General features: G+C 40.9%; 1 protein-coding gene across 1 annotated transcript in view; it reads left to right on the top strand.

Moving 5' to 3' along the window:
* Positions 1 to 18,342, top strand: part of fras1 (Fraser extracellular matrix complex subunit 1) — a 266,280-nt gene that overhangs the window by 189,207 nt on the left and 58,731 nt on the right. The window contains 7 exon segments of the mRNA XM_039804033.1: positions 7,587 to 7,746; positions 8,164 to 8,342; positions 13,018 to 13,103; positions 13,105 to 13,132; positions 13,433 to 13,547; positions 14,540 to 14,677; positions 17,455 to 17,487. Coding sequence (XP_039659967.1) covers positions 7,587 to 7,746; positions 8,164 to 8,342; positions 13,018 to 13,103; positions 13,105 to 13,132; positions 13,433 to 13,547; positions 14,540 to 14,677; positions 17,455 to 17,487 — 739 coding nt within the window.

The raw sequence follows: 18,342 nt of genomic DNA, 5'->3' as shown, positions 1-18,342 counted from the left end.
AGCTCTTGTTGTTTCCGGCCGCTAACACCTTAGCAGTCAAAACTAGTCGATATCCGAATGTGAATGAACAGACTCCATATGAGGCTCCTTTTTCAACTACAAGGTCAATATTGTTTTTCACTAATGATAAAACAACAAATAATCCGTGCATTTATGTGGAACTAAGCTTTAGGAGCTTTCCATCTTTACTCTCCTCCCTGTTATGTTGCATTCGGAAATCGATTGTTTATGGCTGACAAAATGGCTGCGGCCGGAATCAACAACAGCTGCGGTGAGTTGCTCAAAACCTTTCTTTTTAGTAAATAGTACACAAAGAATGTTCTCAATGCTTGCGTTAAGGTGTAGAGCTCCTGGTGATACTTCAAGCAAAGTTTCATGTTGTGTCGAGCCTTCTTAGTATTTCAAAAATAGCTATTTTGAGACTAGCATGAGAGTGCCCCTAGCTCTCCCATTCAAAAGGCCATTTGACCCAAAAACGAGAATACGGTGAATCTTAAAAGTGGTGCTTCTGTCCTAAATATGCTTTTAAACTAAAGTTTGACTCACGTACATTCACAAAAATACCCTAGGATGCATTTTGGCGAGAGTTACGCTTTAAGTAAGTCTCACAGCATTCTGAGCATTCAGAGTTATGTACTGACAGTTTTAAGTCCGTTCTCACATCTGAGAACGTCTGACTTACAGTACACGCAGACTTAAAGGTCCAATATGTAATATTTGTACTGTAATAAATACAAAAATGACACCAATGCCTCATCAGATATTAAGGAAACATGTTAAACTGAAATACTATCTTTTCTGACAACAATGCTAATTTCAGTATTTTTTCTTTTTGAAATTTACATTCCGTGACGGAATTTATGTTTATGTTTTGATCTGTGTGTTGTTATCAACGGCCCAGTTTGACAGCCAGGCCGGGTTGCCAGATATACCTGGAAAAACGTAAACCCAGCGCGCTACAGCTGTAACGTTAGTACAGCCATGAAAGCAGCAAACAAACAAACAGGATCAATGGAGATAGATTCTACCCGACCTAAAAAAAAAGAAAACAGCATGTTTCTAACAGTTGCGTGACCAGAGACATAACAACCCCCTGGTAAATAATGGAGATGTATTTGAAAGATGGAGACAGCTTAGAGCCCAAAAGGACGCAGAGTTGGCTTATTTTCTCCTGAACCGGTAAGCATTAGCTTCAGGCTAATTTATCACAGCTACTAGGGACGGGCATTTTTTGTCATTTCAACATTTGTGTTCTCACATTGAATTATATAGCTAGAGTAGCCGAGTTGGTTACTCGCAAAAACAATTGAGACACAGCCAGTAAAGTGATCCCGACTGGTCCTGGCTAACGCCGCCTTGCTAACCCTGCTTACTGCTAACGTTACCGGAGAACCAGGCAAGCAGCCCACGGCTGTTTACAGCGTGTAGCCTCGTCAGCGGCTGGAGCCGACAACGGTGAGTTATTTTAAGCCACGGAGGGGGCTGTAAAATCGGAAAGAGAGGACTGTGAGTTTGCAGTGTGTTTAGCGATTTTGCCATAATTCTAAGCCAATGAAGTGTGTTCCGTCGGTAAGGTAGTGGTATTTTTAGCGTTTCGTATTGTAATTCTAAGCCGAGGAAGTGTGCCTGACTGGCGTGTGGAGAGGACAGTGAGGTTGTTGTGTTTTTAGCGGTTCATACTGTAATTTTAAGCCGAAAAAGTGTGTCTGTCAGTTGGTTACAGAGCTGCGCGTGAGCACGGGCTTTTATGACTGTCAATATAGCCAGCATCTACCGTTAGCTACTCCGCTGTGCTGTGGAGTAATGTCTGGCTATGTGAGAAAAGTGTCTAGCAACGTTGTTGTGAATGCTGCGGTCTCAGCCTGGCAACCCCCGTGAACTTCGAGTCTGGGCAGGAGGGGGCGGGGGAAACGACTCTCCAGTATTTTGAATTGGTAGTGCAGTAACTATTTTAACCGCTAGCTGCCAGTATTACACACAATATTACATATTGCACCTTTTAAAGATATTACTCCAAAGATATATTTTCCTGCTTTCTGTCTCAGCAGTCCATGGTAGTAACTGCACTCGACTTTGGTTCAGATTTCATACCACTGAAATAGAAACCTTCCCATGATACTAAACAACACCCCACCTCATTGTGAGCCAGTTATACTTTTGACCTTATGGCAACAGAGAAACTTTTCGGTGATATATTTTCTGCTCACACAGTCACTATAGTTTGGTTTTGGAGGGCAGCTCTGTTAGTCTGGCTGCATACAGATGGTGTGCTTCAGGCTCAACTCCTCTGCTTTTTTCCTTTTTGTAAATCAATAACATCCCACACACACACACACACACACACACACACACACACACACATGCATACCAGTATCCATTTACTGTGAAATGTCCTGATGCTGCATTCTGTCGTGCATTAGACAGAGCAGGATGGACAGCATGATGGAAAGCTTGGAGAATGCCCTTGATTTATGTTGGAGACTTTTTGGCCAAGTCCCAGTAGCCGTAGGGAGAGAAGTAGCAGTTACTAAAGAAGAAGAAGAAGAAGAAGAAGAAGAAGAGGAGAGTACTCCATCTACTTGTGGTTTCTTTCAAAACTTGCATCACAGAGCAGCTGTGTGTGGTAAACATAAAGCATGCTGCATGCAGCTTACTGATGTCACCTCGCAGGATTTCCTGATATTCAAGTTCAAGTTTGGTACGAACCTCCTGCTGCTACGAGGAGCTGCCAACGCGCCAGGTTGTCTAATGTAGATGTAACACTAGGCATCCTGCTGAGGAAGCTACTTTTGAAAGTGCATGAGAATAAGCTGCAAACTCACACAAAGAATCAGGAAATAAAGCTAATAAGATCAAGGCAATGAAACCCCAAAATCTAATTTAAGCTCAATGACGTCCTCCATGAACCCCAACTTCCACAAAGCTCAAAAATAAAACCCTGAGTGATTATTGGCTCCGTCTGGACTTCAACAAATCCGAGCCAATGAATCCTTAGTTTTCAGAGCGTGGCACTCTTCGTACTTCCAAGCCCACCATCCAGGCTGCAACAGTGGCTGTCGATGCCAGGCTGTGCCTGGGACAATAGGCTTCCTGATAGTTGGATTACTGAGCTCTAAAGCAGGAGACTAATCAGGCCCTTAATGACCCTCTGATTGATGGACTTTGTCTCCACTGAGGCTGAGCCCTGAACTGAGATGGAGCTCGGCTGAATAGAAAGCAGGGCCTTGGCTTTCAATTACTGTCTCGGGGAGAACACTTTGAGCCTCTAAAAATCCCTCAGGCTTTTCTGTTACTTTGCAGAAATGGAAGGGAATTAGATATTTTTTTCTGATCAGCCGTCAGGCTTTGGAAGGCTAATAGCTCAGCGTTGTTCTCAAGCTGAGGAAACTGGCTGAGTGCTTTGAGGTTAGCTCTTCTCTCGCTGAGCCTTCATCGTTGTTGGAGAATATGATACCAAGTTTTCTTTTTGAAGTGTGTGATTACATTTTATATTGCTGTGATTTTTTTCTGTTAAAGCTGGCGGCCCATGTCACACAGCCCCCATGTTTACTTTTGATACAGGCTCTGATTTTAGACACCACGGCAGCATGTCTAATTGAGATTAAATTAGAATTTGTTGCAGATAAGAATTCCATCTCCATTCTGTGACTTTCACTCACTGTTTGACATGTCCATCAGCTCATCCTGTTCATCCCTCCCCTGCTGGAATTATGGAAAAATGAGAGATGACAATGTTGTTGTCATTACAACAGCATGGCCATCCCGGCTGGCAGCAAGCCGATGTTTTATGGATGACACAGACTCCATCTCGGTAATGTTTCTGTTTCTGTTTAGCTCTCCATCCAGCATCATCTCTATTTACAGTCCATCTCAGACCTGGTGGCTCAAAGCCCCTAAAGGTCTCTTATTATTCAATTTTAATGCATTTGTTCTAAAATGTACTGCAGCTAAGGAAAATAATAATATTCTTTAGGCTTTATTTTCTAAAATTCTAAAAATGTATTATTTGGCTGATCTAACCACCGACTAACAACCCCTGTCCATTTACATCATATATATATATATATATATATATATATATATATATATATATATGTATATAAATATAAATATATATAGATATAAAGTATAAAAGTAATAGTGTGTATAAATATTTTTTACAAAGACGATGGTGTAGATAAAGATAAAAACATGTAGAAGCACAAATACTCGAAGTCTCATGGTAAACTTTTATGAAGTATACAACAGGGGACAGGAGGACATAAAATATGTAGTGATTATAATGGTGGCCAGAGCGTTTTTTTAACACTGCAAGTTGGCCAATTGCATGATTTCTGTGGAAATCAGAAGTATTAGCCAACTTATAAATCCTCGGACCTTTTTTTTTATTTTGTGCTGTTTCTGGGTGTGAGTGTCCTTGAGAGACCTTAGTGCTCATCAGGAGAGGTAGATAATCTCCTGGATGACGTGGTCCTTGGAGTTAAAAGCCTGCCATGCTGACTTATGCGTTTCCTCTGCTGCTCGTCTGCGATTCTTTGCCTGCTGCTGCTACACTGAAATAGTTTGATTTGGATCAGCCGAGCGGCGGGCAGAAGAGTCGCGGATGGCCGGTAGGTTGTTATCTGCAAACACAGCCAGCCACACATGCACACACATTCAATCTCACACACCTGTGCACACTTTTGTAAATCTATTATTACCCACTGCCACAGTGTTTCTGCTACTGCACTTGTGTGTGTGTGTGTGTGTGTGTGTGTGTGTGTGTGTGTGTGTGTGTGTGTGTGTGTGTGTGTGTGTGTGTGTGTGTGTGTGTGTGTGTGTGTGTGTGTGTGTGTGTGTGTGTGTGTGTGTGTTCAGCTAGAAAGACTGACCTCATTATTGTATTAAAGTTTTGGTACTACTTTTTAATAAGACACCCTAAAGGCTTTATTATTGGCTAAGAAGTCGTCATGATTTATAAATCAGTTAGAAGCTAATAACAAGTTTTGGGTTGGCTGTCTGTTAAAAAATCTATTTTCCTTTTCATAATGCAATTATAAATGTTTGGCTGTCCATCAATAAACACTTGTTGGTTTCTTAGGACCTTGTTTAGTTTGGACTTTAGAACTTATCAGTTTGAATCGGAACTAAAATTACAAGTGTCAAAACCTCGCCAGGACCAAACAGCCCAAACTTGGTTCGACAAAAACAGGTGGACCATGGTTTGGTTTGTTTCTGGTGTGAAACCATTTTTTCGGACCAATTACACAAAGTTCTGGCAGGCTGTCATTAGGTTCTAAGAGCAGGGAAGCTCCCATAAGGAGTATTTTTAGTGCCTCAACTCACAAGGTTGATTTCATGCGGACTTGTGGCTTCTACAGGGGCATAAACCATTTCACAATCTCATAGCTCATGGTCTAGCTTGGATGGGTTAGACATTATGGGAAATAATCCAAATCCTTATGGAGAAAATAATTGTGATTTTCACTTTCAGAACCACACTGTTGAGCTCTACAGTATACAATCTAACAAAAATGTGAACCTTGGACCATGGTTCAGACTTTCAGGTGTGAAAAGCCCCTTTCTCAAATGCCATCAAGTCTGCATTAATTAATGTCATTGTTGATGTATTTCTCTTGGTGTAGATGCTCTGCAAATCTCCCCCTTTATACTGTATAAGTGATCTGACAGTTCATTGAATGGCTTCTTGATAAATGAAATTGGTAAAAAGACGAAGAATTGTTTTTACCATATGGCAACCCCAAAGTTGTTCTGAGTAATAGTTTACAATGGTCTAGTCTCGCATTGCCAGACCTTCCTCCACAGCGCTGCTTAGGAAGGTCTGGCTAGTCCACAAACTATTCCAGGATGGGAGAAAAACGTGTTCTGGTTTATTGGCATTTCTTTAAACCAATTACAATCGTCTTGGGTGGAGCTAAATGCCGGACGCAATAATGGTGCCTCTGCAAAACAGCCTCAGGAAGGAACTTCTTTTGGTGGAACATGTGCCCGTCCAAACAATGTTTTAGTCGTGCAACAGAAAACTCAGATAGTCTAGCTAGCTGTCTGGATTTACCCTGGAGAGCTCTGAGGAGCAGTTAACCATAGTCCTCATAAATCGAGCAGAGTTTCGAATGCCAACACAAAGGAAGGTGACGGACATCCGGCCAAAAAATTTTTTTTGGCAACACCGGAGCCATCCCCTAAATTAATCGTCGCCGATATAGACTAACAATGATCTGTCTAAGGGTATCTTATTAGAAAGTGTCCTTTAGAATCGATTTATGCTCAACTTTAATGAATTTTTTAAGATTACTGTTAAACTATTGTGTTATGTCCTCCTGAGAGTATGGGAAAATTGGGTTAAGTACAACCTCCTGTTCATGAGATCACATCCAGTGTGGAATTATGTACAATCACCCGTGAGCTAATGATGACCTTTCAGTGCATATCAAGATGTTTGGTTAAATCGGAATGTAATTGTTTTTTATTAATTTCCTTACTTTCAAAAGTTTTTCCCTACTGTCAAAAGTTTTTTTTCTTACTGTCAAAAGTTTCCCAGGCAGTAGCCGTTTTTTATATAAACTATTTTTGACAGCTAGATGACTTTAAAATTCTTTAACTTCCAGATATAAAATGTGGAGCTTCTGTTTTCAGGATAAATAGGTGGGTTTTATAGATGCCTAAGAAGTATGTCATACCTGTTTTTATTTAGTCAGCAGTGTGACACGGTGAGTAAGAGGTCCAGTTCAAATCCTCCCTGACAGCAGGCATCTTCCCTGCTAAAATGTCCTCGAGCAACACTGAATCATCCACCAGCAATGTGTTCTCTCTGCAGCTGATCCTGCTCTTTGTTCTTTGCTTTGGAGGGAGGGCGAGCCAATGATGAGTTACTCTGTCACAGATCAATAGAGCATCACAAAAATAAGTCTGATTTCAAAGTTGAGCGAATGCACAGATTGATACATTACTATCTGGTGGAGCGGACTCTGGGCTTAGTGCTGCTGATTGACAGCTCTGCAACGGGCTCCTGGGACTCACAATGCCGAGGTTACAACAGATGTGGATCCTGTGACAAAGTGACAGTGGCATTAGCTGCACCGGAGGAACAAAGTCTATTTTTATTTTATTTCTCTTTATACATCAATGCCTACAACAGAGGGATTTCACATGGGGTTTCTCAGTTTGAATAATACTCAACATATTGCTCAGTGTACTATGTTTAAGAGTAAACTTAATTTGCTACTGCACCTGTGGCTAATTCAAGCTACCGTCCAGGTCATGCATGCTTATGTATGTGATCCAAATACCTGCCGCCTGTTAAGCTCTGTCCAGAAAAAAAAAAAAAAAACACTGTGGCAAACTTCAGATAATATATTTTATTTTTCTAGTTTGATTGGGTTTAACTAACAAACCATCTTGTCAAAGTTTCACAAAGTTCTGGTGAAATTCACAGACAGACAGTAGTTAGAAAATGAAAATCAGACAGTTGGATGTCGTTAATCTTCATATAAATTAAAAATGATGTTAAGCAGAACTTGCTGTACCCAAACAGAAACCAACCACAATGTTACAAGGCTTCAAATTTATATTTGTGTGTGTTTCAGGCTGCTGATTCTCCTCATATGCTGTCTGTACCCATGACCTGGGTAAAAGAAGGAGGCTTGGTGCGACTGGATAAAAAATACCTGCTGGCGGATTACAAGGGAGTCGGCACCGATGGCATCGTCTACACCATCCTTGTCTCAGATGGACAACCTAAATATGGTACAAACTCACTAACACTATGAGATTAACTCTCTAACACTATGAGATTCACTTCAAAACAGGCTCTTTGATACTTTTAAAGAGCTGGAAGATTGCTCCTCATGTGGCTTGATTTTTGCTGCAGTTTGGTGGACATTTAATTAAAAAATTTTAAATGTCTTCTTTTCAGAATATCATAATGTATCTGATTAGCCAGTTCAACTTGAGTATAATTAGCATCTGATCAACTCCATTAACATTAATCCTGACTGTGAGACACAGTCTTACAGATCCTGCCACAGTTATGGGCCAAGATAGAAGCCCATAACTTCTTACCCTAACCCTTAATTCTGGTGATGATGTGATTCCAGTCATTATAATAACTGATGTATAATAAATGAGAGAAACGGTTCATTACCTCCACCTTTTCTCTCTCAGGTGAAGTGGTGCTGGTGTCCATGCCAGCTGACGGCCCGCCAGAAGGCTGGCGCCCCTCACTAACCGACGACCGAGGCTTCACGCCCACAACTTCCTTTACTCAGCAGGACGTCAATGACGGCACCGTCTGGTACCGCCACTTTGGCAGCGCCACCAACAGCGACTCTTTCCAGTTCCAGGTTAGTGCTGATTCTTACCGTACACCCCATTTACACTGGACATCCGTTTCACTGGTGTCTGATTCAATGAATATGCTTCAACTTTACTATGACACAAAGAATACTTTCATGCTTTAAGTCTGTTTTTTTCTGACCTTTTCAGTGCACAACCACAATAATTGTGTATTAATTTAGGCTCGTGCAAATACAAAGTGAAAACTTAAATCGCCTATGTCATTACTTTCCTTCACTTAGAAGTGTAGAAGTGATCTCAGTAAATTACAGAGAAGAAGCACTACAGCAATGGGACTACAAAAATGGAAGTAGGGTATCATGATTTGAAGAACAAACAAAGAAAAGCTCAATGCAGAGTTTCAACAAAGTGTTAAAATTTGCTCATTCAGTTGCACTATTCTAATTATTGACAAACCTTTTAAACTCAATAGTAAGATACAAGATGTAATAAGTACGATAAACTAAACATAAACATATGCCAGATGAATTCTGAGATCACCTACAGTAGACCATTATATGAAAAAGTAAAAAAAAAACCGGAGGAATACACTTTGGGGACAAACACGACAAGGTTGTTGTTGTTTTTTTCTTCCTACTGAGTGTGTAGTATACTGTCTGTATACATGATTTCAGGAAACTGATAAAAGAAAATAAATACGCTGTGACAAGAGGAAACCTCAGTGGGCCGATAAGAACGTCTCACCATGAAATCAAAAAGAGGTGGAGATGGTGACTTTAATGTTCTTTGAAGTTCACAATCGTACTCTTGTTCCCATGTTCCCATGGTTTACCTCTTCTCTCCTTTTCTTCTCTAAATGTCTCCCTCTGGCTTGATTTATTTCATCCCCCCCCCCTTCTCTTTCTGTCATTTATCTCTGTCTGTCTCTTTCACCTCTATCTGCATCTCCTGTTCCTTCTAATATTTTTCTCATAACCATGAAATTCTATAAAACTGTGTGGTTTATAGGAATCTGTACAAACTGTTCTTCAGCCTCTGTTTTTTTATTATCTAAGTTACAGTCTGCTCATCACTCAGCAGTTGTTTTAATCACCAACCACATAACTGTTTCTGGGTATTAACGCAGGCAACAATTCGGCACGTGTATCCATTCTTTGTCCTTTCCCACTTATTTTTCTCCCAACTCTCCTTTAAGTGTGTTCACTGTGGATTTCTTCTACTTCAGTTCAGACCTTGGCACCAAACTTCCTGTGTGACTCATAGGCATTTAAAATCAACCCATAGCGACTTATCTTGATTAGGGTTAATGACCCCAAATTACATGCAAATTGGCTCCAAATCCGAGAAAATCCCAGTAAAACCGATGCAGCATTCATCACGCCTTAGTTAAAGCATTTTCATGCCAGTCTCTGCTTCACCTCGACTCCATTAAAAAAAAACAAAAGAGGCAGCCAAGAGCTTGTAGCTACATCTAATCATTTCTCTCCCTCCGTCCAGCCCCCCACATCTTGGCTTCATCCATCAGGGCAAATGTGTTTCAATTACACAGTGCTGGATTCAAATTAAACTCTGAAGTGTCCCATCATTTTGACGGGAAGTGGAAAAGCAGAGGAGGCGAGGAAAAGCGTAACCAATTGCAAACTGAACTTCTGGAAGCATTTGTGCTGATTGTCAGAGGTGGCGATTGAACGTGACGGTTTGTCAGGGTGGTATTATTGTCCTCTGATGGTTTTTATCCAAGTGTGTGGCACCTACTTAGAACTGATGGATTTGAAATTCTTTCTGCTTCTGCAATTTGGATCTCTGCAGCTGAAGGAAGTGGGCTGCACAGCACTTTAGACTCTTGCACTGATGTGTTATTTTGCTAATCGTAACGATAGCTAGATAGATTTAGTGTCCCTGAAATCTTTTGTCTGAAGTAAAAGTTTCTTCTTTTCAAAAACAAATCCCCGCACTTGGCTTGTTTTTATTGTCTGCCTAAAGGAATATCTTACCGAACCCATACAACAAAGAAACTGGACACGTGTGCTGTGCAGTGTACAATTACCCTGTTGATAAAAAAAGAATAATAGGTTATTACTATGTATGTTTAGCAGGACAAGGGGCACCAATCTAGATAGGGACCTTTATTGCATGCTGTTCCCTATCACTCTCTCCCTTCATTTCCTGTCATCTTTTTACTGTCACTGAATAATCAATAATTTACTACAGCTGCAAAACACCACCTTTAATAAATCCAGCTGACTCAGCACTGACTCTTATGGTAACAGCATTACTTGTGATTGGTGGCGCTGACTCCAGGCTTCATGCTGGTGTTACATTACTTCTGAGCGACAGAGCTGACTACAACTTCTTGAACTTTCTTCCCCCTCAAATGCCACCAAACGCCACTGATGTGACAGGAACAAGCAACAGCAGAATAAGTAAGTGCTGACAAAAATTGGCTTTTAGGAGGAACAACCAAAGCTGCTGCTGTTGCGTATGTATATCAGGGGACAAATAAAAGTTTAGGCTACATATTGTGGAGAGGTTTGAGTAAGATAAATAGAGCACCACTAGCAGTTTGAAATAAAAGTTGAAACAAAAAAACGGTTTACTTTAAGCAGCGTGGGCGGAAAGGAGTAGAGTTTTTACTCCAGTCAGGAAGGCAGAGCGGATCGAACTGATTCACCAGCTTATCCATCACCTATTGGTAATTCTTTTAACTTCATTTTAATTTCTAATTTTAAATCATCTGCTGCATTATAAGCAAACAAAAGTACAGAGGTCAAAGGCCATGGCCTCAGCACAGTGCTGGAGAGAAGAAGAAGAGCTGAGAAAAGGGGACCAGCTTTTTCTGTTTATGAAGGTGGATTTCTTTTATTGAAGGTGGAGCTCTTTTCTTCGAGTGTGCAGCATCATAATAAACATCATACTTAGGTTTGTGACGCAACTTTGGCTACATCTACACTACTAGGTTTAAATTTTTAAGCAACGTTTTCAGACAAAAAACATCAATTCAGTAGACGAACTAATCTCCGTCCATAATAACACGTCTGACAACGCATATGACATTCACTGAGCATGGGCGTGATGGTGTAAACAGGACGCAGATTGTCTGATTTTAGTCTGCGGTTAAAAATCCTGAATGTATAAGTCGAAAATACAGAAAATACTTTGGAGAAAGAACAACAATGGCGAAAAAGTAAGACTAGGGATTTATTTGCTTGGACTGATCACGAGGTGGAACTATTACTGAAATTTATGTTAGCCTAACCGATAAGACTGACTGACATACATTGTTGTTTCCAAAGGTCTCAGATTGTGCCAGTCCAGACTACAAAGCAACCCTTATGTTTCCAAACCAAAACGGGGGCTGCAGTTTCCAAATGTCTCCATTTTAGGGGCTCGGAAATGTTGGAGTAGTGTGGACGGCAGGCGTAAACGTAGCAAAAGATGCACTAGTCTTTTAGCCTAGAAATCTAGACGCACCCTAGCGGCAGCAAATGTACTTTGCAACCAGGGTCGTCTAGCAACTCTCCGTTGGCTTGCGAGCTGGAAAAACCAAATTCTGGTCAGGCCAATCACATCGTGTATAGAGTCGGTGGGCGGGCTTAACATAAGGACGGCAGAGTTGCGACGGTTCCGCGTGAATTCCCTGCTACTTGAAAACAAAGAAGATGGCTGCTGCTGCTGGCGAACAGCGGTCTTTCAAATCGGCTTTAGCCGCGACTCTGGAAGCACTGAAGTCATCTTGATGTGGGTCTGGCTTGTCAGGCTACTAGTCTTTCTTATAGCAGGAAATGTTACTAGAACATTTTACAGAGTGACCTAGAATTCTGGGTGTCTGGAAAAGAGGAGACATTATCGTTATTTTTAATTAACTTCACAGGAAGGTCAGAAGGTTCAGAAACAGCTGTCTGCTGCTGTCACCCCACTGAGCAACCTGCTGCTTAAAGACACCGGGAGGCTCCTTCTGTGTCCTGTTATGCACTTTTGAAACTGTTTTTTATAGATTTTACAAAGTCATTTCAAGGTAATCAGGAGTGTAGTTGCTTCAGTAAGAGAAATAATATTCATTAATATTCTTGTGGTTTTCACAATGATTCATGGAATAAAACAGACCCTCTGTGGTTCCTCCCTGCAGCGCAGCCTGATGCCCGGTTCACTTTTTTGTTGTCGCAGTTAGAAACCGTTTTCAACACATCTGTTCTGTATCTTACTCCTGGTGATTCTCAAGAGCTGTCATCAGCTCCGTCACTCAGAAATAATGTTTAATAGACAGAGTCGGTTTGCAGCCGAACAAAATAGACATTTAATGAGATACTTTGTAGAGAAAGACTTCAAACTTCAAGGTAAGAGAAGTTAAGAGTGAGTGGAGGATAAAGAGAGGATAAGAGGTGTGTTGAGTATAGTTTTGGTTACACTTTAGTTGAAGGTATTTACATAAGAGTGACATGACACTGTCATGAACGTGTCATAAACATTATAAACAAGTCATAAACGTTTATGACATAACACTTCTTTTAGTAAGTGTCATTCGGTTTTTGTCATGACAGGTTAGGGTTAGGGTTCATGTGTCATGACAGTGTCCTGTCACTCTTATGTAGATACCTTCAAGTAAAGTGTTACCATATTTTCTACAATATTTAAATCTCTAATATAAAGTGTGTGTGTGTGTGTGTGTGTGTGTGTGTGTGTGTGTGTGTGTGTGTGTGTGTGTGTGTGTGTGTGTGTGCGCAGGTTTCCACAGAGGCAGCCCCAGTCATACGAAGTGATGCCCAGACCTTCACTATAGGAGTCCTGCCTCAGATGCCAGGATTCCCCAGCTGGCCCCGACTGTGACCTACAGGTCACGGTAAGGGATATAAAACAAAAATGGCCCGAGCCTCATGGAAACTTTGACTTTTAAATCGTAATGCATGCATGCATGTCCTGGAAAACAATGGGTTATATGGGGACATTTATATTATTTTAATCTTTTTTTCCAAGAAGATTAATCCGATGTGATCCAAAGGAACAGTTATAGGACACACAGGTGTGTGCGCGTGTGTGTGTGTGTGTGTGTGTGTGTGTGTGTGTGTGTGTGTGTGTGTGTGTGTGTGTGTGTGTGTGTGTGTGTGTGTGTGTGCGCGCGCGTGTGCGCGTGCGCGTGCAGGCTCTGGAGGATCGGGTGACGGAGATAACGCCTTCAGCTCTGTCCTTTATCGACTCTGAGACTCCCAGTGAGAAGCTCATCTACAACATCACCAAACCTCTACCGCAAGGACAAGGTCAGCAGCACACACACGCACACTGAACTTTTCCCTCATAATGTGAAAAAGATTAAAAGGAATAAAATCTAAGTTGTGTCAGGGGGCAGGAGCCTTATAATTAGACACAGTGAGTGAGCTTCTGAACTTTTGCTTCAGAACTGAAGCCGAGTGAGAGAAAGTATTGTGTTAAGCTATACTGTTCCTCATTAATCACTCAATTATTTGAAGTGCCCACAAGCAAGGCACTGTGATCCATAGCTTGCAGCGATACAGCTGCTAAATTGGTCCTTAGTAGATTTCTGGTATAAAAGTGGAAAATGTATTCCTGTAAAACAGTTTTACATTTACTAATAAAGATAACTGTTACACACATCAAAATGATTGTATGATTAATTTAGGGGAGCTTTAGTTTTAATGCCTTGCTCAAGGGGTTTGCTTTTCCCAGCTGGGAATACGAGCCAAAAAACTAACAACCTGTTGTTCCATCAGCCTGCTTCAGTGGCATCAGCACATTCTAAAGTTATTGAATTAATGTCTTTCAGTCTGGATTTGAATGAGTGTTGATTTCCTTTTTGCTGAATGTAATGTGGCGTTTAGAATTGGAGCCATTAATTTCAGCATCCAACCATCTGACAAACCTGACTGGTTTGTCATTTTCACCTCTCCGTCTAATGAAAGGGAAAAACGATTTACAATGGGTCATATTCATCAACTAATGGACGGATAAATGTGCGTAGGAATCATTTTGAACACAGCCAGTAAGGGGGAGGACAGAGTCAGATTAAACACCAGCGTTTGTCATTAACATTGTATTTTCTGAAATTAGATTTGAGATGTTCTGAGTGTGGTGTTATCCGTCCAAAAAACTGTAGTTCTTTGGCTCTGTCTGCTGAGAAAATGAGATTATTTGTGCCTCCCAGAAGAGCTTCAAGTGAATCTATTACTCCAGCGGAGGGCAGATAAAGGAGTAATTCCTCCTCCACCGTTTAAAGTAATTCTCTTGTCTTCAGGTGCGATCGAGCATCGGGACAGACCAAACTCACCGGTGAAACATTTCACTCAGGCCGACGTCAACAACGGCAAGCTCATCTATAGACCACCGCAAGCCCCTTCACACCTCCAGGAGCTCTACCAGTACTCATTTATTGGTGAGACACACATGCACACACTCACATACCTACAAGTCCAAACCTACATGTAACATAAGTGTGATCCAAAGTAATGTGATTAATACAAGCATTAAAGGAACACGCCGACTTATTGGGACTTTAGCTTATTCACCGTATCCCCCAGAGTTAGATAAGTCCATACATACCCTTCTCATCTCCGAATAAGTGACAAAGTAGCAGTGCTTCGCCTTCTGAGAATATAGTTCCCAGTATGTATACGGTTAGAAGATGGCTGTGTCTCATGTGACCTGGTTATTTGTACATGCTGTGACTATACAAATCACAACATGTAAATAGGAACATGTTGGCAATATTTTGTCATTTATTGGGAGCAGTAGGCTAGATGGAGCCGGTTACCTCCAGGATCTGTGCTAAGCTAGGCTAGCGGTGGGTGAATCAGACAGAATTACGACACGCACGGAGATGAGAAGGGTATGTATGGACCTATCTAACTCTGGGGGATACGGTGAATACGCTAAAGTCTCAATAAGTCGGCGTGTTCCTTTAATACAAGCATACATACTCACACTACAACCTTCAGCAACTGTATAATACACTGATTTAATTTAATAAGGAGAACTTTGGGTAATAGTGTGGCAGTTGGTCAGCTTGGTAATTACTGTAATGAGAATGTCCAATGTTTGTTGGCTTCAGGGAATAAAGTATTACAAAGTTGGTATCAAACATGTAAAAAAAAAAAAAAAAAAATCAGTAATGAGAAATTGTTTTATCTTTTGTTTTATTAAATTGCCTCTGGATGCTTACATTCCGAAATGCAATTTAATTAATCTGAACTGGCTACAGTGGCCAGGTTTCTTTTTTGAATGGTTTTAGCCAAGCAGCCACATTTTGATCTGCAGCTGAGCAGTCTGCCGTCACCAACCAGAAGCACTTTCTTTAGAGACAAAATAAGCAACCCCAGCTTCATAACACTGCATCGGTTTTCACATACCACTTAAAACCAGTGGATTTAGCCCCCGCGTGTTATTTTCAGGTGATTTACTACTCTTAGAGATGTGTATGTCACTCACTGTTTCCTTAAAGGGCCAGTCTGCTGATTGTATGTCAAAGTCAAGCTTCGTGTCGTAAAGATCTGGATCTGGCTAGCGTGTGCATTTGTTTTTGAAGCATGTGAAAGAAAGACGCAACTTATTTTTAATAATATTTTACTTTTTTAACCCTGGTGTTGTCTTCCAACTTTTTGTTTTTCTGGGTCAAAAACCGTCGACACCTTTATCATTTTTCCTGACGTTTTTGAAGCTTTTTAACGATGTTTTTTTTTATCATTTTTTCCGATGTTTTTATTGATGCGCTTTGCATTTTATTTGATGTTTTTTTTTTCAACATTTTCGTCACTTTTTTCGACGTTCTTTTATCTGTTTTTCTTCAAATGCTATAAAATTTTATAAAACACCCAAATTCAATGAAAGTAGTGAACTGATCATTTAATTTACTTGTGAAGAGCGTTGTATGGAACCATCCATGTTATTTTTTTGGACATTTTGTTTGAAAGAAACCCAAATTTCTGATGTGGAAACTTTTTGAAAATGGGTCAAATTTGCCCCGATAACAACAGGAGGGTTAATGTAAACATAGGCTCTTATGGTCTGCATGCTGTAAATGGTTTTGTCTGATTTTGCGGGGAATCAAACCGGGGACAGGTATAAAAGTCTTCTCGCTGATGGTCTTGTTTGCTTATGTAGGTCCTATGGAGGCATCAGTATTTAATTGATACTGTTTCATAACCAGTTAAATACTCCTTGTAGCTACTTTAAAGTTGTTTCACTTTTTCATGTCAGTCATTTTGCAAATTATTTCTTTTTTTATTCTGCCCTAGATTTTGAAATCCTGAATCATACTATCGCCAAGCTATCAACAATAAACTCAGTATGCGTGATGAATATTTTGTGTTCCTGTTTTAAAGGTCCCATGGCATGGAAATTTCACTTCATGAGGTTTTTTAACATTAATATGCGTTCCCCCAGCCTGCCTATGGTCCCCCAGTGGCTAGAAATGGTGATAGCTGTAAACCGAGCCCTGGGTATCCTGCTCTGTCTTTGAGAAAATGAAAGCTCAGATGGGCTGATCTGGAATCTTCTCCTTATGAGGTCATAAGGAGCAAGGTTACCTCCCCTTTCTCTGCTTTGCCCGCCCAGAGAATTTGGCCCACCCATGAGAGAGAGAGAGAGAGACATCATGGCTTTCAAACGAGCAAAGTGGCAGTTGGTCAAGGCCACCCCCCACCCTCCACCCTCCACCTTGCCCCCCCTCTCATCTCCTTAATAGAATTTAAAGCTACAGACACAGAAATGGCACATCCTAAGGAAAGCTCATAGTGGCTGTAATTCTGCACAAGGCTGAATTTCGGGAAAGAGACTTCAGATACAGTATTAGGGGACCACTAAGGTCTATATAAAAACATCCAAAAACCAGCATGTAATAGGACCTTTAAAAAACGATCTGAGGGCGGGTGAGACTTTTTCAATGTCAATTTTAGCCATTTTTAAGAGACGCACCTTCCAAAAGATAATCCAAGATGAAGGATGACTTTAGTTTCTCTTAATCTGGGTTTGTGGAGCTCCAGAGAAAAGCTTTGCATCAGTAAATCATCCACATTGCCTTCTGACTTTTATGCATTATAGCATCATCCGTTCAATTTTTATGTTCACTGCAACGCCCTGTCAGCTCTGCCTGAATCCCCTGTTTTTCTCTTTTATCACCTCACAGCTTTAAAAAAATTTTTTTAACCCCTACAGGTCTGCCAGAGTCACTGAGCGTCTATTTCACAGGTAAATACTTCATCTTCCTCAATTTAGAGAAGTGGAGGCAAATAGTTTCCTCTCTCTCTCCCTCTCCTCCGTCCTACACTTTTTTCTTCCACCTGCTCTCTTCTCCTCTCTTTGCTAAATCCTCTCCATCCTCAATCTTCTCCTCCTGGCTACTCCCACCTACCCTTGATAACTCTGACTGCAATATTTGTCTTCTCTTTCCTCAATCTCCTCTCCATCGCTTCTTTTCTCTCCCCTATCCCCTCTACTTTTATCTCGTTTATCTCGTATCTCGTTGTGTTTTCATCTTTCTTGTTGTGGCATTTCATTTTTTCTGACTTAATTCTCTCCCCTCTTCTCTTCTTGCTCCTCTTCTCTGACCTCATTTTCTCCTGTTCTCTTCCCACCTTGGATTTCTTCTTTCTCTCCCTTCATGTCTCCTTTCCCATCCTTCCCTGTTTCCCTTCCCATCCCTTAAATCTTTGCTATAAATGTCATTTCTCTTTCCTCCCCTTTTTTTCTCTCCTCTCAAGCTTCGTCTCTTCCTCCCTGACTCCTTTGCTTTTTCTCATCTCTTCTCCAAGCTATTGCTCTCACCTCCTCTCTTTTACCATCTTCTTCTCCACACTAATTCACTCCTCTCTTTCCCTCTTCATTACCCCTATACTTTTTCTTCTTCATTTCACTTCTGTCACTTTGCTCTTTGTTACACTTTTACACTGATCTGTCTCGACTGTGATCTTCAGATCCCCTGTGATTTTCTGTTCTGGCTCTTTGACCTCTATCCTGATGACACCAAGTCTTCTCTGTTTACTGTACGCTAGATAAAGTGCTACTGCACCCGGCCTCAATCCTCAACAGAAGCTGTTTGGGAAA

The sequence above is a fragment of the Perca fluviatilis genome, chromosome 6, assembly GCF_010015445.1.
Source record: "Perca fluviatilis chromosome 6, GENO_Pfluv_1.0, whole genome shotgun sequence".
NCBI lineage: Eukaryota > Metazoa > Chordata > Actinopteri > Perciformes > Percidae > Perca > Perca fluviatilis.
This window is presented reverse-complemented; position numbering and strand designations above follow the sequence as displayed.